This window comes from Zeus faber (assembly GCF_960531495.2).
Source record: "Zeus faber genome assembly, chromosome: 9".
Taxonomy (NCBI): Eukaryota; Metazoa; Chordata; class Actinopteri; order Zeiformes; family Zeidae; genus Zeus; species Zeus faber.
In genome coordinates, this window is record NC_137197.1 from 6243917 (window position 1) to 6266465 (window position 22549).

The 22549-nt window shown below is 46.2% G+C and overlaps 1 protein-coding gene across 1 annotated transcript in view; it reads right to left on the minus strand.

Annotated features, from left to right (window-relative positions):
- Positions 1-22549, minus strand: part of nbeab (neurobeachin b) — a gene marked incomplete at both ends in the record, with an annotated part of 275893 nt that overhangs the window by 210071 nt on the left and 43273 nt on the right. Inside the window, 2 exons of the mRNA XM_080007466.1 lie at positions 396-496; positions 2891-3122. Coding sequence (XP_079863592.1) covers positions 396-496; positions 2891-3122 — 333 coding nt within the window. The remainder of the gene's footprint in view (positions 1-395; positions 497-2890; positions 3123-22549) is intronic.

Below are 22549 nucleotides of genomic sequence, written 5' to 3' on the forward strand. Positions count from 1 at the left end.
CGGGAAAAGCGAGGATTAAAAATAACAGCGAGATCACAAGGGAGGCCACCTTGAGTTTTAAGAAAAAAAAAATAATGGATAAAAATAAAACGGTGGTGGAGACGATTGCACACTCAGTCAATCAACCTGTTATTTCACCTGCAGAAACTGTAAATGTTCATTTACAATGATATGATGATGATGAATTACAATTAAATTCAAATATATGCCTTTAGACAGAATACAAAATTCAACAACTCAAAAAAAGATATACCACAATATATGCAAATATTAAAAAAATCCATACAATCATTAGAAAAACAATGAGAACGTAACAGCCATTACAATTAAAAGCAATCACTATCAGAATGGAGAAGCTCTGAGGTCCAGATTCCAGTTCTCTGCCTCCGACTCACCCAGACGCCGCCGTCCCCTCGCAGCATGCTGAACAGCAGCTTCAGCTCCTTCACCGTGATGCTGTAGCTCGCCAGCACTCCCAGCATGTCCACTAGCAGGTCTGTGGGACAGTGCACACACACACACACAAACACACACACACAGACACACACACATGCACACGCACGCACACACAAACATATACATATATATATATATATATAAATGGGGAAAAAAAAAAACGTGGATGAAATCCGATCACACACATTCCCCAAATGCGGTTACTTTAATAAGATATTAGAATTTCCTCAGCTTCCTATCGGGGGTGGCTTTCCCGGTGTGGAGCTATTATAAGGATTGCGTCTCCTCTGGAGATAATGAACTGTCAATTTAACTTTAGTCTCCGCTAAGGCCCTGCCCATTGTGTGTGAAATTCCATTATATCTATCACTGAGACACTTCCAACACTATTACACGGAGATAGAGAGCCGCTCCAAAATCAACGTCAAATGGAAATGGAAAATTTGTTTAACGTTAAGGTTACCGTGGCAATGCTCATTGAAAAATGATTTTAATTTACAATCATCGGTTCCATTCATATTTTGCAGGATTCACTAGAAATTGCTACTTTGCACATTCTGTCCTGTAAGTCAGCTCTAGTGTGGCGTACAGTTTAAACTTGAGCGTTGTAATAACTACACCACTCCAGGCTGCAGGTCCAAGCGGGCGGGAAGGAAGGTAGGATAGGAAGGAAGGTAGGATAGGAAGGAAGGTAGGATAGGAGGCAGGAAGAACCTCAAGGGCAGCAGGCACTTCCCTCGGTTACAGTGGTAGGTGTAGGTAGATGTTGTAGATGCAGTTGGTGTTTTAGGTGCAGTAGGTGCAGTAGGTGTAGTAGGTGTTGTAGGTGTAGTAGGTGCAGGAGGTGTAGGAGGTGCAGTAGGTGCAGTAGGTGTTGTAGGTGTAGTAGGTGTTGTAGGTGCAGTAGGTGTTTTAGGTATAGTAGGTGTAGCAGGTGTTGTAGGTGTAGTAGGTGAAGTAGGTGTAGCAGGTGTAGCAGGTGTTGTAGGTGTAGTAGTTGCGGTAGGTACTGTAGGTGTAGTAGGTGCAGGAGGTGTAGTAGGTGCAGTTTGGTGTAGTAGGTGCAGTAGATGCAGTAGGTACAGTAGGTATAGCAGCTGTAGCAGGTGTAGGAGGTGTAGTAGGTGCAGCAGGTGCAGTAGGTGCGGCAGGAACGTGATTCTTCAACCTCACTGCAAATGTGAAACGTTCCTCCACTGCTGCTGAACGTCCTCATCGATCCCTGTTTCCTGACTTCCTTCCAGGGCAGACTCCTCCACCACTTGTTTTTGGGGCCAATTCCTTTCATGGCTTGAGCTCCGAGCAGAGTTTGTTGCCAATGTCCTTCAATTAATTTCGCCGCCTCATCGCCGGGAAGTGATTTCTAACCCCCCTGAAAAGGGTGGAGCTGGGAGGCCGAGCGCTGATCAACGACCCCGTGGCGGCGGCTGCGCGGACCGAAACGCGGCTCTTGATGCTGCAGCGCCATGCGATCTCTCTGGTTCGAGGACCCGTTACGGAGGAGGGCCCGGCTTTCTCGGCGCTCCTGCACCTCCGCTCCTGCACCTCCGCTCCTGCACCGCCCGGACGGCTCTTTGCGAGCGCTCCGATTCGGAAGACGAGGCCTGGAAGGAGCCGCTCGGGGGGGGGGGTTTGTGTCTCGGCCCCGCGGGAGGGTCGGAACGGCCCCGCCATCGCAGGAAACTCGACAAGCAAACCTGTTGAGAGAAAGAGTCGCCGGCAACTGGACAGCTTACTTCTCGCCTCGGAAACAGATTTTGGGCGGACTGATAAAGAAACCAGTGGAAGATTGCAGACTAAATACAACGGAACCCGGAAGTAAAGATCAAACCCCATCGGCTCGCAGAGCCCGGGGCCTCGGCGGGGTGGCTCCTCCCGCCAAAGAAAGCGGCCCCCTTTGGGAGAAGGACGGCGTGAAGTTGTAAAGTTGTACGTTGGAAGGGCTGGAACGCATCGTCCGAGTGGTATTTTTGGCAAAAGAAACTTCAAAGATGAATTGGGGCAAAAAGTGGCATCCTTCCGAATGAAAGGTTTAAATCCAAGCGGCTCGACGGCATCCCCCATACATCAGTCATGCGCCAAAACCTCGAGATTTGAAAGATTGGGGCTCGACGAAAGTGGCATTCTGAACGCCTTGCTAACTGTGCCCACGCCGCGGGAATAACTCGCAGCTTTACCGGTGAATTGCAACAGAACTGGAACCCACCTGCTGCCCGGAGGGGAGAAGAGACGAGGGGAGGAGGTGCGGGAGGAGCAGGAGGAGCAGGAGGAGGAGGAGAGAAGGGATGGGAGACACAGAGAGGAGAACATACGACAGGAGGGGAAACGAGGGGACAAGCTAGAAGACGGAGGGCGAGGGGAAGAGGGGCGGAAGGATGGGCGGAGAGGAGGGCAGGCCGGAAGGGAGCGGACGACTGGGGAAGGCCCCCCGTACCTGCGATCATGTCGTCCACGGCGGCCATCTTGCGCAGCGCCTGCCGGATGAGGCCCACCTCGGTGCTGGTCTGCAGGTTGCGGACGCTCTTGCGCAGGACGGCGGTGAACATGCTCCAAATCTCGGCCTGGCAGGTGACGTCGCAGTGCTCCAGCAGCTCCGCCATGCAGCCGATGCTCTCCGCGTCCTGGATGATGAAGTTGGTCTCCAGGTCAAACTCGCCGCCCACCAGCTGCGCCGCCGCGAGGCGGAGGGGGAGTCGGCGCCGGGGCATGGAGGGAGAGAGACAAGGCGTTGGCAAAGCACCGGAAGGGGGGCGGACGGCGTCAATCTCGTTTGCCTCTAGAACGGGGCTTTTTTGATCACACATGAAGCACCCCTGGAATTCAAGGGCGTTTGATGGTTAGTGGGAGGCGGAGTTGGAGTTTTTTTGGGGGGGGCCTGAGGACCACGACCGCCACACACAAATGACCATAGCCGCTAAGAGGGTGGAAAACCGCAATCGATAATCTCGTTCTTGAAGATCAACAAGCATGAAATTGGCCCCCTCTCAAGGAGTCCGCGGCGCGCGGGGGACGAGGACTCAGGGCCGCATGCCTGTCGGGCATCAAAGCAGGCAGGTGGAAAATAGGCCCGGATACCCGTAGCACATAACCGTGATTGACAGGCAATACCCGGGATGTGGGGCGCTCTGTCTCGGGCCCAGTTTGTGGCAGAAGCACTTTCTGCAGCCGTGCGACGGGGAGATGCAGGGGAACGTTTCAAGAGGCCGCTTCACATCGGCACGCACGGCACGGCGAAACACAACGCGTCGTTATTTTTATTCAAATGTGATGGTGACTTTAAGTGGGGGACAGCTTTTCAATTTAAAAACCGGGGACTCCATCAGAATACTTACTTACATGCAAAAAACATGTTAAAAAAAAAAAAAAGAGGGTCTGAGAATGCCTCGGTGTGCGGCTTGTTTGCCCGGTGAGGAGGGTAGCGCCCGTGGGCTGGAACAGGCAACGCAACATGAATAAGAAATTCACACTCGAGCAACTTCTTTTCGGGCGACAAACGCGCTTGTCGCAGTGTTTTGCAGTGTTGTGGATTTAATAAGACATCAGATTATTAAATCCACAACACCGCTGCACAACTGTTTTTCCTTGTCCACCGCGCCGTCTATTCGACGTGAGAAGCCGATGCCTTCCGGATAGGGCTAAGAACACCTAACCGATAAAGACGGCAATAACCATTCGGTAATTGAGGGGCCACACTCCTCAACTGAGTCCATCACTGGAGTAGTGTCTAATTACCAGCATGCCCGTCGCTTATTCTCGGTCTGTTGACCTTGTTCTCTGCCGTCACGTGGATGGAAGGGTGAGCCGGGCGCCGCGCTTTTGATGAGAAAGAGACGGTTCACGGTGGATGAGATCAACCTTCCCCTCAGCCCCCGTCACAGCCTGGACCAATTACACTTAGTGGGGTTTTTTTTTTTGTTTTCTACAATTAGACACCGCATGCAGAAGCTCATTAGATGGCGGCTGTCAAGTAGGTGCCCATGCGGGTCAGCGCTACAAAAGCTCCCCGTCTTACTTGTCCTTGTCGTTTGCATCTATTTGCTTGATTAATGTAACAAAAGGTGGAGGGATAGAAAGACAAGGTCTTAAGGGAAAAAAAGAAATAAATAAATAATAATAAAAAGGAAACCGCCATGATAATCTTAACATCACAAAGGAAATTTTGATACTGTGTATATTAAAAAAAAGGCTTAAAATCCAACCTGAATGCCAGATAGGTTAAAATAATATTAATATTAATTCATTTATCATATTCATAATAATATTCATAATAATAATAATAATAATAATATCAACATTAATATTGATATTAAATAAATAAACAAACAAACAAACAAACAAATAAATAAATAAATAAATGAATGAATAAATAGAAACTGAATTCCAAAAATCTCCATCATGTTACACTGGTATTGAGAAAACCATAAAGGCAGTATCCAAGTCTCAGCAGCACCGTATCAGCACATTGCTCGCGTTGTGGTCGTGGGGTCATCAGTGCAGAGAACTCCAATAAAGCTGCAGCATGCTGTGACAAGCATGAGGTCTAAATATAGCCCTGGTGTTAACAGGGATGCGAACTGAGCAGAACGTTGGCAAGCGCCTCCACTTCACAGCCTCTCATTATAAGCGAAACAACACTCCCCAACCCCCGCCCCATCTCCCCCAGTCGCTGCATACCGCCGCCACGCCCCGCTGTAAAAACTACAAAATCGGCTCACCACACCGAACTGAGCACGGCGTTGGTGAAGGCGAATCAAACGGTTGACACGTTCGCTTTCTGGCGTCTCGTGTGGGGTGGGGGCGTGAAACGGAGCAAGGGAAACTGTCCAAACATGATGCAGCGTGCGCAAGGTTATTTCATGAGATTATAAGTCACATATAGTAGCGGAAGATGTAGCTCTAGAAATGCGTGCATGTGCCATTATTTTTGCAAAATAATTTAACTTTTTTTTATTTTATTTTTTTTTCCCCCCATTGCATGACTCCTTGTCAGTAGTTTTTTGTGGATTTTGCACGTGCAGAACATTTTTCGTCTGGATATGAATTTCAGATTTCACTGTTCACACATTCAATCATTGTTTTAAGCCATCTGGATAAAAGGAGATTCAACGGCTGAGAGTTATATATTGTGGGACACATCCTTAAAAATGAAATAATCCACCCGTCGCAATTGTAATCTCTGGGAATGTTCTTCACGGGCTATTGGGCCTTGTTCAGGAAGGAGGAGGCAGGTGAATCAAAAGGCCACCAGGGTTTCCTCCCGGTGCCAGCCTGGCGACCCGCCGGGCCTAACCCTTGGCTTTTCTTTCATGCATTTTTAAGATTGTTTTTTAAACTACAGTTACAGTGGGGCGGCTCGGTTGGAAACCGATATCATGGTTAGGGTTGACCCAGTAGAAGCCGTTTTCTCTGGAATATCACACTCAGTGGCTTAAATAAAAACCGTGGATTGATAGAATTCTTATATATAATAAAAGACACAAAAAAATTGAGTTAATACGCGAAAATTAACACAGTACATGGGTTTTATTCCTGTGTTTAAAAAAAAAAAAAAAAAAAAAAAAAAGCTAAATGACGGTGGAGGCGGTGGGAAAGTAATGTAATCGACGTATGCACGAACACCGTGAAACAGCGGTATCCCCGGTAACCATAGCAACCTTAATAACAGTTGGAAAGCTCACCAGCGACATCTGTTTTTAACGTCAACGCACCTTAGGAAAGCAGCGGGTCTGAGATCCGTGCTCTGTAACGTTCCCTTCATGGTCCTTGGAGAGGAAACGTAAGAAAGAACCAAAGAAAACCTTTGGAGCGTTCGGAGGAGCCGGAGGTGATGGAGTTGATGGAGGTGACGGCGAGGATGCTCAGCTTCGCGGCTCCACCGGGTCGACGGCGTCCGGCCCAGCCCCCGGTGGACGGGGCGCAGGGCCCGGAGGGGACCCGTCCAGATCTCTTGGTCGGCCCGGCACAGCCAATCAGGACTTGTTTTCAAGTTTTGTTGTCGAGTGAAAACTTTGATATTATTAATTGTAATTTAATTTAATTTCATTGATTTTTTTTGTTCCAAGACTGTACATTGTCAGATTCTTTGTAAGACTCTGCTCTTGTTGTTTTTTTTTTTTTTTAATAAATGACTTATTTATAACACATTACGTGCTGTAGTCATATTTTCAAATTCCCAGTCACATTTTAGCACGGATCTGGTGACGGGCCCCGTGGAACCTGTGTAACTCCTGTAACCAGGAGTTACACAGTGTGGCCCTCCCTATCTTAGCGCTGCCATCAGTCTGTCGCTGGCCCCCGTCAGAAGACACTTTGCCGCCGGCCCCCGTCAGAAGACACTTGCCACGGGGCCCAACAACTTTTCCGGGGAGAACCCAGGGTCACTGACTCCGTTCCATTTAGATCCCACATCCTATTTAATTTGCACGGTGTTCTTCATCTTCGGTACAAAAAAAAAAAAAAAGTCAAACGTCTTGTTCTCAAAAATAATTGGAACCGGATAGTACAAAAAAAAAAAAAAAAACCTTTCAGCGCTCGTGTTGAGCTATTCATCTGCAATTTAATGACAAAGGAATCCTATTCAATGAACAAAATGGGTTTTGTGCGGCCGAATCCATTATCCACCCCGGAAGGAAGTGGAGGTGTATGAAGATTAACAAAGAGAAAAATCCTTCGTATTGATTTCACATTTCCCCAGCGCACAGTGAGGCATGAGGAGCTGACTAACGTCTCAACTCCATGAGCGGAGCAAACATTTTAATACGGATTGATAAGTGACGACTCGTTGTGCTGCAAGAAAAAATAATAATCTGGTCAAATAAATAAATAAATAAATCGGTCCCCTGTTGCAACCATGACAACCGATCATCACATGATGATCCATTCCAGTGGCGGCCGGGGACAAAGAGTTGTTTGGCTTCGGATGAAGCCGACCGCGTCCCCGGCGTGCATCACAGCGTTTCACAGCGCGAGTGCAACCTGTGGGAAGCGGCTTAATTGCAGGTTGAGATTCCCGGGAATAATTCTCCCGACGTGAGCCTCCTCTGAGCCGCCTAAGAATTGTGTCGAGAGTTCATTAGCGCGCGCTTTAAACGCCACTTAGCGATTTCAGCGACGCGGACCCCATAATCAGCACTGAGAAGGGGAGGAATGAACGGGTGAAAATAATTGAGTGCATGGAGTGGATGCGCCGTCCTCTGTGTCTTGGAGGAAATGATTCGTTTCTCACGCTTTAACCTCACACGATGCCCCCCCGTGGCGGTGAAGCATGCGCGGGTTTTTTTAACTGAATTCCGTCGAGGCCCCACCGTCGCCCTCCAGAGAGGTGTGCAATTAATTCCGAGAAAGGAATGTATTGAGATGTTGTTGTTGTTTGTTTTTTTTTTCCTCCATTTTTCCTGCCGCCGAGTCACAAGTTCTCGGCGCGGGGTCGTCGCACTCGACACCTCCGGTGCAGTCTGGCCGCCGGTAGGCAGCGCGGGGGGAGGAGCCGCCCGCGTAGGGCACGGGACCGCGTTGCCGTTCGGCAATCTCACTTACACGCTGCGCCGCAACGGAGTTTCTGACTCAAGCAGAGGACTAATGGAAGCAAACTGCGCGCACGTTATTTTACATTTCATTACGCCCCATCGCGGACCCCGTCCGTCCACCGCAACTTACGGTTTTCCAGGAGCGGTCGAGCCGGCCGCTCCAAAATCACCGTCAGCGAAAACCTTCAATAACGACAATTAATGTTAACCCTGAAGGGTTAGGGTTCAGGATTGGAACTTGCACACCCGAAGCGGAATGGGAGCCCCAACGCAACGACCGCCTCCACCCCACCCATCTCCGCCAGCGCCAAATGGAATGTTTCATATTCTTCCTGGGCCTTCGCCGCACGCGACAATGAAATCGAAGTTACAGATGCGCGCCTGTGACGGCGATCGCGTCCTGCAAATGACTGCCGTTCGCCTTTCATTGTGTTCGTGTTAATCTCCTCTTAAAATATGAGCCTCTAAAAGTGTGTTGATATACATCCACGACACGAATGAGCAACATTATTGACGTGGGGAAAAAAAAAAAAACTCGAACTCCAAAAAATTTGCCGCAACATTTCCGACATTGACTTTATGAAATTTGGATGAAAACATAAAATTAAGGATTCTCACGATTTAGCAAAATGATTGCGATCTGTTATTTATGTAATAATTGTGACATACCTACTTGCCAGCACATGCAACACCAACAAATCCACACATACCAAAAACAAACAAATCCATACCAACAGGAAACACCTCCTGAAAGACAACCTCTGCTACATGAGCTTGAACCACCGGAGCGTTTTGGATCACAAGCTGTTACCGGCGGCGGACTGATTACAACGGCTCCCCTGAACGGCACCTGAATGCACCGGCCCCCAATTTGCCAAATCTCTATATCCTGTCTCACCCCGACAGAGAGATTCCAAAGATACAAACAGAATACTCAATCAAACTGGCAGCAAAATATGCAGCCGGTGCCCTCGCATTGGAGATAACGATCGGCGCTTTTCTCACGTCAAGCGGCACAGATGTCAACGTTATATTTAAGAGGCACGGTTTTTCATAAAAAAAAAAAAAATTATAAGAAAAACACCTGAAGTCATTTTTCGTAAAAAAAATAAATAAATAAAAAGTCTAGTAACGATGACAAAATGGAATCATTTGTTACAAAACGTAAGCAACGACGTCTTATTATTAATGTTGAAGTGACTTTGACGATCGCTCATTCGAGCTGGGGTTGAAGGAACGAGAGTTTAAAATCAACATTCAAGCGGCGCATTACAGGACATTTGGTCGCCGCTGTGCTCCAGTGCCGGAGGAATGGGCCACCGATGCAAATCCGCCTCTGCCCTGGCAATTGGAAATATGAATAGTATTAAAAACACGTCTTTGGTCGACTGGCTACCACCGCGCTCGGTGCTGAACCTTGATGTAGTAATGTAGTCAGTGGATTTGCGGGAGAGGACCGTCGTCTGGAGCACGCCACGTGGTCTCTACGTTGCCATGAGTTCTGTCGGGGATCAGAAGTTTTGCCTCCTGAAGTTTTGCTGTTGGCCTTTCGCTTCTGCGGCGCGGCTTCTCTCAGGCATGGGGGTCCTGCCGGCTCGCCCGCAGGGCGGGCAGCTCAGGGGGTTGTCGGTCTGTTGCCGTGGGGCCGGGATCCGGGCCTGCGGTCCGTGCCTTGCGCCCGTGGCCCGGGTTCTGTGCCGGCGGCTGTGTCTTGTGCCTGCACCCGGGGGTTGGTTGTACGTGTGCGCCCCTGGGGTGCAGGGTGCTCCCTGGGACTGGGTCATGCTCCTCGGGGCTGGGCGTGGGGGTTGCTCCACGGCCCTCTGGCTTCTCTGGGGGCCTGGGGGTCTTCTGTGGCCACAGTGCAGGGTGCTCGGGGCTTTCCTGCAGCCGTAGGGTATCTACAGGGCTGCGGAGTTGGGGGGGGCTTCGGGGCCCCTTCCGCTGCTTGGAGGCGCCGCGACATAATACCAACCTTCTACACCAATGGGGATAAGTCCTGTACACTCACCGGTACACACACACACACACACACACACACACACACACACATACACACATACACACATACACACATACACACATACACACATACACACATACACACATACACACATACACACATACACACATACACACATACACACATACACATACACATACACATACACATACACATACACATACACATACACATACACATACACATACACATACACATACACATACACACATACACATACACATACACATACACATACACATACACATACACATACACATACACATACACATACACATACACACACACACCCCCCCCTCCTGGTATCATCCTTCTCCTTTCCTCCCTCATTTGCTGCCATAACTATGACAGGAAGAGGCCACGTGACCAGTTGTAGTTCTAGTTTTCCTGGACCTGATTAACTCTGTTTTTCAAAACACGTTGTCGTCCAATGTTCATGTTTTTGTGTAAACGTTGTTTGTTTCTATGTTTATTTGTCTCACCCGTGGTGATTCTCCCCCTCTTGGAGTAGTGATCAGTTGTTTATAGACCCAAACATGATAAATAGTTCTCCAAAGAAGGGGTTTGGTGGTGGTTCTCTATAACAAAAAGCTTGGCTCTTGTCATCCTCTGTCCACAGGACAGAGTTGTTGCAGCAGTTCTTGATGATTGAAGAATTAATGAAGAGTTGCATTGCAGGTTGAGAAGTTGAACTCCACTTGCAGACCAACTCTGTCCTGGATGCAATGGAACAAATACTCTGTGCTGTATGTCCAGCATGCTGACAGCACAGTTTAAAAAAAAAAAGAAGTTTTGCCTCCATCATCAGCAGCTGCAGACGCTCCCAACAGCAACCCTTCAGGAGCCTGAGGACAAGCGGAAAAAAATGCTTGGAAATGAGCTTGACTGGCATGTAGTAAAGTCAATTCAAGTCAAATTGACTTGCATAGCCCTTAATCACAGTTAAAGTCTCAAGAGGATTTGGTTTAAAGCCCCCCCCCCACCCCATGCTGAGCCTTCAGAAAAGCAAGGGGGAAAACCCCGGAGGGGGAGGGAAGAAACCTTGAGAAGGTGCATTAAAGAGGGATTCTATCTTTGTGATGTGAACTGTATTTCCATTTTAATCAACTTTTTTTTTTTTTTTTTTTTTTATTATTGCAGTTGGTGTTTTATGCATTAAGCATACAGTACCATCCTGTTCACCAAAATAAACCTCATTCTGTAGAATTACACAGCATTCCATATAATATAATTGTGTACCTTTTTTTTGTTTTTGGGAGTCTATTGCAGTAGACCTCAAATGTTGTTTTTGTTGACGTCCGGGGATGGAAGCCAACAGCTGAACTACAGCTGATGGAGAGAATTCCCTTCTATAATTCCAAGTCCAGCTCAGAAACGAGCATCAAACTATGTGATCGTGAGAGGCTTGTGTCAGAGGACATCTTGAGAGCAGCGTGTCAAGTGTGAGCAAAAGTGTTTAAACAGAGTTTGCGAAAAACCTACCGAAGTCTTATTTAATACAAACTGGGAAGTCAATTCATTTGCCCTGTGTTTTAACCAGATGAAATTAAATCGGCGTCCATGTCTTGCAAAGTGCTGCATCCTGTGTATTTTAATGCACACGCACACACACACACACACACACGCACGCACGCACGCACGCACGCACGCACGCACACACACACAAAGCATGCCAAAGCTCAGTGTGGCAGAGAGGAGCAAATTCAGCAGCCAACAATTCATATAAAATAAGTATCCATGCTCGGGTTCTCTGGGCTTTGCAGACAGGGGTGAAGCTGACCTATTTCACTGTTCCCCAGAGAAAGAGAGAGAGAGAGAGAGAGAGCAAGCGAGCGAGAGAGAGAGAGAGAGAGAGAGAGAGAGAGAGAGAGAGAGAGAGAAGAAGCAACCTGCTTCCTGCAACATTACCTAATCATATAATTTCAATTAATGGAAGGCACGGTGGAGCTGGAGCTCGATGATTTGCAAATCAAGAGAGAAAGGTTAGAAAAACAACACTCCACTGTGAGGCAGGAGAGTAATACCAACTTAATTAGGCTCTAACTGGTGTCTATCCAGCTCCAAGAGGCTGAGTGTGCGCACATCACAGCACGGTCGTGATTGGCAGGTCCATTCACTGAGCAAACTGGGAAATTTTCTAATTAAGGAAAAGAAAAAATAAAACATTTTAAAAGCTTGTGTCATTCCCCACCAGAGGTTGCACCAATTTGGTGTTGTATACTAAATTGCATTGATACCATTGAGTTTCAAAAAGTTCTGCGGACTTCCAAAGTAAAGTTTGATCCCTCAGGAGCCCTAAATAAAGCCGTGTGTGTGTGTGTGTGTGTGTGTGTGTGTGTGTGTGTGTGTGTGTGTGTGTGTGTGTGCGCAGTAAGAGTAGAAGTGAATTGTTCTTTTATTTTAGGATTTTGTTTTTAAGGCTAGGCATAGATTTAAGTTGTTGTTTTTTTTTATTTTAAAGCAGGATATGAGCTTTGAATTGAATGTATTGCATTAGATTGTATTTGCCATATAAAACATTTTTAAGTATCCCTTAGAAGAACTGTGATATGAGACAAGTGTGAAAGCTTGCCGTACCGGATACTGCATTTAAGCCCAGTGAGAGCGGTAGAGCGGCAAGTTTCTCAATAGTAAAGCCTGGTTTGGCGAACCCATCCTTTAAGTGAGTTGAAGGCATTTTCGCCGCATAATTAAATTCCGTAGTCACTAAATTCCGGGACACATACAAATTTAATGACAGAAGGTGTTTGCAGCAAATCAGAGGTGGGGTCTTTTAGACCAATCATGTGCCATGTAGCTCCAGAGCAGCTTTGTGTTGGCAGCCAATCAGGTTTCACTGTGGTGATGATAGCAATAAGCAAAGCAGCGTCTGCGCGACACATTATGGTATGCTTATCAATAAGATTGTAGTGCAGTAAGCTGCTTTCTTAAGCAAGTGTTGGGGAGAATTTGTCGTATCTTGGTTTCTATCTTTCTTGATCTAACATTCAACCTGTGTCTGCTCTCTTTATGATCGAGGATCTGAGTTGCCTCCATCACGTTAGTTTCTTTCTCTGTAGAAAGACTGAATTTGCCGTGGGATAAGTCACAGATCCCTGGACCCATCGGCCTCCCCTGCTGAACTACGAATAACAAGGAATGGGAGATACAAAGTGGAAATGGAAGGGTGAAGATTTTCTGTTTTTGGCAACTTTATCATAACTCATTGACTCCTAAATCAAAGCGACTTTGTGTTTGGGCTTTGCTCTGAGGTCCAAAACTGTGGCTTTGGATGACGTAACATCAAAAGCTTCTCAGACAGAACAGTGCTAATGGTACTGTGCTTGTAGAGATTGCAGATTTGATCTGCACCATTTGAACATAAAGTGCATTCTTTATTTTACAGCTGGGTATTATTTGCCCGTTAAAATCTTGGAAAATTTGAAATAATCAATTGCAGTGCTAAAAGAGCCCATAACCCATATCGCAAAGGAGATGAATATCATCATATCCAATCGGAAGGTCCCTGCCAATTCACATCCTTAGCTTGAACCGCCTCTCATCAGGCCAAAGCTGGAGCTGGAGGCTGGCCGTCGCCATGGTGACGGGCTGAAGAGATTGGACCTCAGGCAATTTCCAAGGGAAGCCGGTAGTGGCCACTGAATTGGGTGACAATAAATAGAGCTGATGTCCTATTTACGAGAGGGCGCTGGTGAGTGTGTAAGCGTTGCAGTGAGGGGCTCCCCGGAGAGAAGACGCAAGCGGGAAAAGAGGAATGTCCACCGCATTATTTCTAGATAAATAATAGAAGATGTGAAACAAGTTTCCAAATGAGAAAAAATAATTCTTCCCCGTCAACGGCCGTATCTCATAGCTGCAGTCCTTTGTCAAAGCGCTACGCCTCACAAGACGCACAAAGACACGACACACCGTGCGAAACACAGTGAAATGATCGCAGGAGATTTATTCATTTTCTTATAGATTAGAAGTCAGAAGAATAACAGAGAATAAAACGTAAGAATAAGACTGTTAAGAGCAGATAAGCAGATAAATGTAGGGGTGGGTGGATGGCAGAGAGGAGCAAATTCAGCAGCCAACTATATATATATGCAAGTTTGTGAATAATATGGAAAATAATCGGAAGATTCTTATTTTCTGCTCAAAGGCAAGGAATATTCCGACAAATTGTCCGTTTGCATTTGTGTGAGGTTGACGAGGTTCAAAGTGACAAACCAGAGCATGTGAGGCAGGAATTGCCTGCCTCACACTCATTGCCAATTAGGTCAACCTTCACTTGAGAAAAGATAGTATTACAGAAACCTACAAAGAAGCCAGAGTGAGCAGGGCCGCTGCAACGCTGCTGAGGGCCCCGAGGCTCATTCCTTACCGGGGCTTTTTTTTTCCCCCCAGCAATTAAGGACTTAAATGCACAATTACCTGAAAAAAAACCTGTGAGCATTACACTGCTATTTTTTTGATGTGCAATTTCCTGTTCGTTTCTCTCTGCATGCAACGTGTGCACTGGCTCATCATTAATTTATCAGTTTAACCTTAGCAGCATTTTTGTGATCTTCTCTGTCAATTCAATCTATCCCAAGCTGGATGGGGTCATTGAGTAGTGCAAAGATTACTTGCTTAAAAACACGTGGCCCATTAACTGAGTGATGTCCTAGGTCGTTGGCTATTCAGCCCATGAGGCGCAGCGGACATGTGTGAGGCCTACAGATTACATTACACATTGGGGGAAAAAAATGCACAGCCATTTTGGAAGACTTTTGGAGCAGAGTTGAGGTGGAAGTCCACCAAAGGCCACTCCCTCTATGCTTTAAAATCATTAAAACTTCACGTCTAAAAAAGGTCAAATCAACAAAGGAGGGAGAGGAGGCAAATCAGACGTAAAAAAAAAAAAAAAAAGAAAAAGCAGCTCATTGCTTCTCCCGTCTCACAGACTTTGATTAATGGCTTAAACATCAATGCCAAACCATGCTAATGGCCACACTAACCCTCTGCTGCCTTTTTCCACCTCCCACTTCCCTGATGAGTTCGGCACACTCCACACGAAGGCAAACTGGCTGGGAATGTGAAAATGATTGTTCTTTTTCAAAAGCAATGATCCTTTTGGGAGGGAGGGAGGGAGGGAGGGAGGAAGGGAGGAAGGGCGGGAGGGAGGGAGGATAGAGGCTGTGAGAGAGAGCAATGAGTGCATACTGCATGGCTGCTGGTTTGGCTGGCTGGTGGTTTCATTTGCCTAATTCGAGTACAGATGCACTGGTCACTTGTCTTGGCCTCGTACTGTGAGAGAATGAGAGAGAGTGAGACAGACGGACAGACAGAGACCGAGAGGGAGAATGACGTTGGTGTCAATGATGCATGGGAAGCCCGTGCGTGTACGCTCCTTCATTCGCCGCTTGACGCAGATCCGCAGCGTCCGTGCTGCTCGTCTTGTCAGAAATGCATCCGTGTGGGTAAGGCCGTAAACTAAACAGCCACAGTCAAGAGGATATGCCCTCCGTCCAGCTTACTTTATATTGGGAGGAAAAAAAGAACAACGTCCTCTTTGACATGCCGCATCGGCGCACGGCAGAGAAACCTTGACTTGCATCTTGCCCTCATGATGCATTGTGGGACACGTCAGCATCGTGTGCAAAGTTTGCATATTACAAATACTAACTTGGCGTACAAAATTGTGCGCTAGAATGACATTTCAGACACAGCAACAGTGGTTTCCACACCGTCGAGCCACTGCTTCGATGAACTCAAAGCGGGATCCAGATATGGCAAATAGTGACATAATAACCCTAATGCATGATCATATAACGAAAAAATCCTTCATAAAATGCAACATTTGAGTGATAAGCTTCGTCTCAATCGTTTGAATAGAACATACGCTGCCGTCCATTTTTAGCGAGAGCCCTGAATTGATTTCACCAATAATCCACCTTGTTTTCGCCGATCCAGAACAGCAGCGACCTGCTATCTCTGCCCGTCATGTAGAGAAGGGGACGGAAGCCAAGAGAAGTCTGTGGAAGCCAATCTTCACCGGGTGTCGATACGGATCACAACAACACGGTAAAACAAAACAACTGACAAAGACCATGACGCTCAGTCGGTTCCACTGATTACAACTGCATTGTGAGTTGCTTTGGACAAACAATGTAATGATCACAGGAAGATATTCCGTTCATCCAAGAAGTTACCGCTGAATTCCATGGATTACTACTACTCTACTCTATGTAAAGATTGAATGCATTCATAACAGATTAAAAAAAAAAAAATATATATATATATATCAAAACAGACCACAGACTGAAAACCTGAGCATCCTCGATTAAACGAAGATTGCATTGTAAAAGCCAAAGTGATTTAAAGATGAGAAGAGAGAAGGTGAAGGAGGTGGAGGTGGAGGAGGTGGAGGAGGAGGTGTGCTGACTGTATTCAAACAGAGAGGAGCACATGAAGCTGTAGCCACAGCCGCCACAGGGAGGCACGGCGACAACGTGACTACATTTACTGCCCAACTCCCAGCAGGGGTTCACGCTGTGATTGAGACACAATAAAGGGGGGAAAAAAGAAGAGATTTATTAATTTATTTTTTTTCCCAAGTGAAGCCGCCGAATTGTTTGCGGAGCGAGGCCGCTATGGATTAGCGCGTTCACGCATCGACGACGTGCACAGCCGCTGAATGCTGATGCGGACGCAGAGCACTCGCGGGGCCCGAGACCGCCGACAGTTTTTTTTCCCGCCCCGATGCACCGTCCGGCAGACGGTGCATCGGGGCAGATTTGTCGAGGGTCTTTCCAGTTAACGGGGCAAGGGGGCACGTGGCCGCGGCTCCCCGCCCGATTTTAATTAGCGCGACCCCCTGTCCCGATGCATCATGGGAAAACAGCTGTCTCTGGAAAAGACGACTTTATTTTCCCTGGCTTCTGTGGAGCCTTCTCCCAAGCCCCGAAAATCAATCAGCGGGTGTGGATGGGTGTGGGAGTAGCTTTCGTTGTTTCAACCCGTCGCAAATAATTACGTCGGCTATTATCATGGAGAACGGTGTTAAATGAATACCCCGTCGCCAAACAATGCCATCAGCGTCTGTTGTGGTCCAGACCAGGGGTTTTCCAACAGGGGGGGCCAGACCCCCACAGAGGGTCACCAAAGAACGCAGGGGGGTTCGCGAGGACCCTGGGGCGATTTAAGGCATAGTGAAATATATGCTTAGTATAGCATAGTGAAATATTCATTCAAAGCTTTGCAACTTTTCGTGCAAACACACTTCTATAAATCCAAACAAAATCCATGACCATATGTTATAATGTATGGTTTACCCTAAAGACCTTGCTAGCATGAAAATAAAACCCATTCTGAAAAAAAAAAAAATGCTGGCATCTAATAAAAAAAAAAAACGTATTGGGTTAAAAAAAAAAAAAAAGGGGAGGTTTGATTGAACCGGGTTTGATTTAAGTGTAAAAAAAAAAAGGGAACCCGTGGTCTAGACAAAATTATGAATTCAAACAACTTGAGATATTTCTTAGATTTATTTGCAGAGCACTCTGAGTGTTTTTTTAAATTGGACCTATTATGCTCCTTTTTAAACATGTAATTCTAGGTCTCTGAGATCCCAGAAACATGTTTTTGAAGTTTTTTGCTGAAAATACCACTCCGATTATGACATGCCTCTATATAGGCTTGGGCGATATCCAAAATGTTACATCGTGATGCAGTCCCGCCCCAATATACGATATTATCGTTGTCGTTGGTTTCCTTGATAACAATAAATACGTCTACAATAAATACACTCTGTATTTGTTTTCTTTGGAGAGCGTGCGGAAAGGATCTGCCCTTCACCAGTCAGTCAGTGTGCATTACCATAACAGGATAAAACAGACAGAAGCCTAAACAATGCACAGGGATAACATTTCAATGATGAATTATAAATAAGTGGAATCATAAATATATATCTCCGGGTGGCGGAGATCAACACGGAGAGCCGAGCCCCGTTCCTCCCAATGAAACAGTGTGGGGGGCAGAGCGGGGAACGACTGGTAGACTTGTCGTGTTTTTTCATCACGAGCGCGCGTCGTCGGCGCCGTCACAGCTGCAGCTTAATCACCGTCCACCGCCACGAGCGCCGCCGCGTCCAAATTGTCCACCTGCTTCCTCGCTGTCGCTGGGCGCATTCGTCCAAATACCGAACATCCTCTCTGTGCGAGCGAGAGAAGGAGCTCCGCCCGTCGATCCCCGCGGACGGACGGACAGACGAGGGGAAGGGGCCGATATTCCGATACTGTGAAAATATCGCATATGGTAGCAAATATCACGATATCCGATATTATCGGTTCCAAAGCGGGCTGCCTCGGTGGATGTAACTTTAATAGTAAATGAGCAGCCAAGCCCCCAGTTCTGAGTCAATGGGGTTTAGGCTTTACTCCGAGCTCCATTTTATTTACCTTGTAAACTTCACTGATTTCACCTCATCTTTTCCACTAAAATCTGTTTATGAACAAATTTGAGGCGAGAAATAAACAATCCAGTTGCTGAATCGTCACTCACATTGGATCTACAAGGCCTCATTTAAAAGTTAGTTCCGACTTTGGTTGCCGTGTCCCGGGCTTGTGGGCGACACGGACACTGCACCGCGACTGTCAGAAAATAAAATAAAATAAATACGTCTCCAATAAAAACACAATTTTTATTGGTTTTGTTTGGAGAAAAACGCACAGCGGGTCTGATGGAGCAGATGACCAGATGAAGAAATCGGGCACGAAAGTAGAAAAAAAGAGGAACCCTGTTTAAAACGGAGCGTTCAGAGCAGGGATAGAGCCACGATGAAACATTATATACAATGAAAACGAGAAAAAGCATGATAGGCCCCCTTGAAGCCATTATAACAGAGCGCTAGGATTTAGAGCCGCTACCTCGTCCTGATAGCAACATGCGGCGCTCAGAGGGGCATCGAACAGATTGTAAGTTGAGCTGTCACAAATATTACATAACGCCTGATCGATGACTGCACTTGAGCCGACTGCGATCATTTTGTAAAAGCGTTAGATTCCGCCGTCATGTGTTTCCACACAGCGTCAGGGGGGTGATGTTCATCAATCAATCATGTTAGAAATGTTGGAAAAAATGAAATGTAAATTAGGCGACTTTCCAGTTGGCTTCAGTGAATAAGTACATTTGCCTCAGTATCAAACCAACCGTGTGTCACAGTCACACCCAGCCAAAACATTCTCTAGAAACAAGCAGCACTAGTAGAGTTTGAGAGTTTTTCGTGGTGGGTTTTTTTTTTGTAATGAACAGGTCAGTTCAAGTAGTGTCCAGGTGTAGTCTGAAACGATTCAGTCGTTGTAACACGCGGGGGGAGCTCGTTTTAAAGCCACCACTGGGTTTAAAAGACACTGCAAGGACACAGCAGCGGGTGACATGAAAAAGAGGTAATTAAGGAATGAATGTCGGAACTCAAAATGCTGCATTGTGGAAAACTTTTTTTTTTTATGGCCAATTTAAGCACAGCCTTAAAAAAAAAAAAAAAAACATAAATGGAATCAATGAGAAAGAGAAAGTGAAAGAGAGGCAGTGTCGCTGCTGCGGCGCGGACCGGTGGAGATGTGGAGGGAAAAGGCTCCAGACACTGTTGCTTAGGGACACAAGACACGTCCGTCCGGCCGTCTCATCCCCGGTGTCTGACCCCTGGCCTCCGTTTCGCAGCTCGCTGAACCTCTCTGCACCGAGCGTTGAGGCTACCTCATACAGCAACTTGATGCCGGCATCACGCAGATGAGATGATGCACCTGCTGACCACTTTATTTTCATGTTCGTTGACGTCATTTATAGCTGTTCATCACACAACCTGGCTCAACACTTTACTTACGGAGATAGCGAGCGCTCTGCTGCCGCTTCTCACTGCACTTAAATGCAGATCAACAGGGCAAACGTGAAAGCCTGAAAAAGAAGGTTCAATCTGCTTCAAAATCTCACAGTACAGTCACGCGCGTCTTTGTTTTCACAAACTGTTGAATCCCACTTGATTTCAAACTATTTTTTGTATATTTGTTGGTTTTGACAATACAGTGAGCTTCCCATTTAAAAAATGGCAAACCTTTAATATTTGCTCTGTTCAAAAACATGTTGACAAAGACTACTGTAGATCATATTTTAGGTTCTGGGCCTTCCTCCCTAATTGAAATCCACTATGATGGAGCTGGGATATTTGATGGACAAGAGGTGCTGGATGAAGGCTTCGTTGATGACGTGTTGTAATCCTCCAGACCCGAGGCAAGTACCAAACCCACTAATTAACCCCAAGCATGTAGGGGACGCCGCAGTACCCTTAAAATTTAGTGCTAAACCGCCCCCTTCCAAATGTTTGGCTATTGATGCCATTTTATGTGCTGCCGCATTAGTAGCTCGAGCCAAATGCCGAAGCAGCTATGACGTAAGGATACACCAGAGTATCGTACAAGGGTGTATATTTGAAGAAGTGCATATTAAACTAGGATCTGAAAAAAAAAATAAAAATAAATAGCACCAATGTGACCTGCTCAAAATGTATTACGGCGCTGCCAAATTCAAAGTTCAATCTCACCGATTTGGTCCCACCCGTGGGCACCGCATATGACAAATATTATTGGCTGCGGCGGACACACGGGCCCTCTTGGCTTGAAGTGGAAGCTGTGATTGGTTGTGATTTAATGAGGCCCAAGCAGCCGCACTCTCCCATCTCAACACTGCTCATTTCCGACCGTGCGTTTGTTCGAGGGAGTCGTGAGAGAGGGGTGTCGGCAGCGATGGCTTCAGGAATTGAGACGCAGCCAGACTATCAAGGGCTGAGCACTCACATCGGTCTCTCTCTCACACAGAGAAGTGTCCAGGCACAAGCACAAACGTCAGAATGGCTGTGTCAGAATTCATTTTGTTTTTTAGTTTTGTTGCTTCTGTTTAGCTTCTCGGGATTTAAAGCAGCCATTCTACAACAGTGCGTGAGACCATAAAAGCCTCCCTGTTCATCATCGGGCCTTATTCCAACCAGAAGATTTTCAGGACTAATGTAGAACAATTGCTCCTGCTGAAAACACACATTACAACAGTGAAAAAGCCATACAATTGAAATCTCAAAACAAAGCTACTGGGCCATACAAATACAAATCTCATTAAAATGTATAATGAGATGTATAATTGAAGCTCAAGTCTCACTACTATATTATATATTAACTGTGTGTGTATATATATATATATATATATATATATATATATATATATATATTTAACAAATCAGCAGCAAAGTAGTAAAAAGATGTTTATGATTTCAGAAGAAATGGAATGGGTGCTTAGTGGAGCTCAGAAAAATGATCTGAATATAAATACTCGGGTTTGAAGCGATCCTTACTTTGAGAGGGATCTCAGTAACAGTCAGAAAAATCACTTTCACCAAACATGGGTAGCAGAGCAAAAGTGTTGTTCCTGACGGTACCTATGTAAATTATCCAGAATGGTTGCAATGGTTGATTATAAACAAAATAGAAACGATTACACGATTCCCTGACTGTTTGCACATCATTGATGTAAAATATCAAACCCATTTAGTACTGTGTCCAATTAGTTTTTATGCAAGGAAATTGCTATGTGCTAAGTTGCATACCATTCATGTCAAATGTAATCTCCCAAACTGTAATAGGCAAAAGGAAATAATGGAAGAAAATGAACAGCTCAGAGAATCAGAGAATTTACAAACCAAAGCCAAATTATGCGCCAAAATGGCAAGTTGGCAAACTACTGATATACTGCAGAGAGAGGTCAACAAGAGACTGTGAGATGATGACCGTGACGGTGAAACATCACATGGCCAGCGGACGTGGCCCTGCCAGCACCGGCTGTCTTTCGGGATTTCAGCACCAGGGATAGCTCCCCTCCTCAAGTGGTGAAGTGGCTGGAAAACTGTGAAGGTGCATCTATACAGTTCCCTGCACCTTTGTGCTGCGTTCACATGAAACACGGTAGATGGCAAATCAACAGCAGACGGGCAGAGAACATCGGCAACAGTACACGGCATTTGCCGTCAAAGTTCAAATGTTTTAACTTGTGTCCGTCCTCCGCAACGGAATTACATCCCGGGTGTGACGTAGCTACCTTACAGAGCTGGAGAAAGAGAGGAGCCGACTCTATTGCTCATGTCTGCTGCGGCTGCTGGAGTTTTGTGCTGCAGGGACGGACGTTTTCTCTGGAATAACAATGGCTTGAATAAAAACCTCGGAATTATATAAAAGTCATTTTTTTCTGTTTATTAATCGCATAGAGGCTGTTCGGAAGCCGATGGAGGATTTGGACACGGTGGTCTCGCCTGGAGCGGTTGGTCCGGTGATAAAGTTTCGGCTCCAGGTTATTACTTATATAATAATATAATTAATTACGAATGATTAATAATAAAAGAAGGGCTTCTATTGCCAGTGGAAACCAGGTGATAGCTGAGCCATTGATAGCTCAGTTTACGGATCATTGATCACTACCAGGAAACAGATCTCTATAGATGCGCTCTCTCTTGAAGCCGCACAACAATATCCATAACTATATCTAT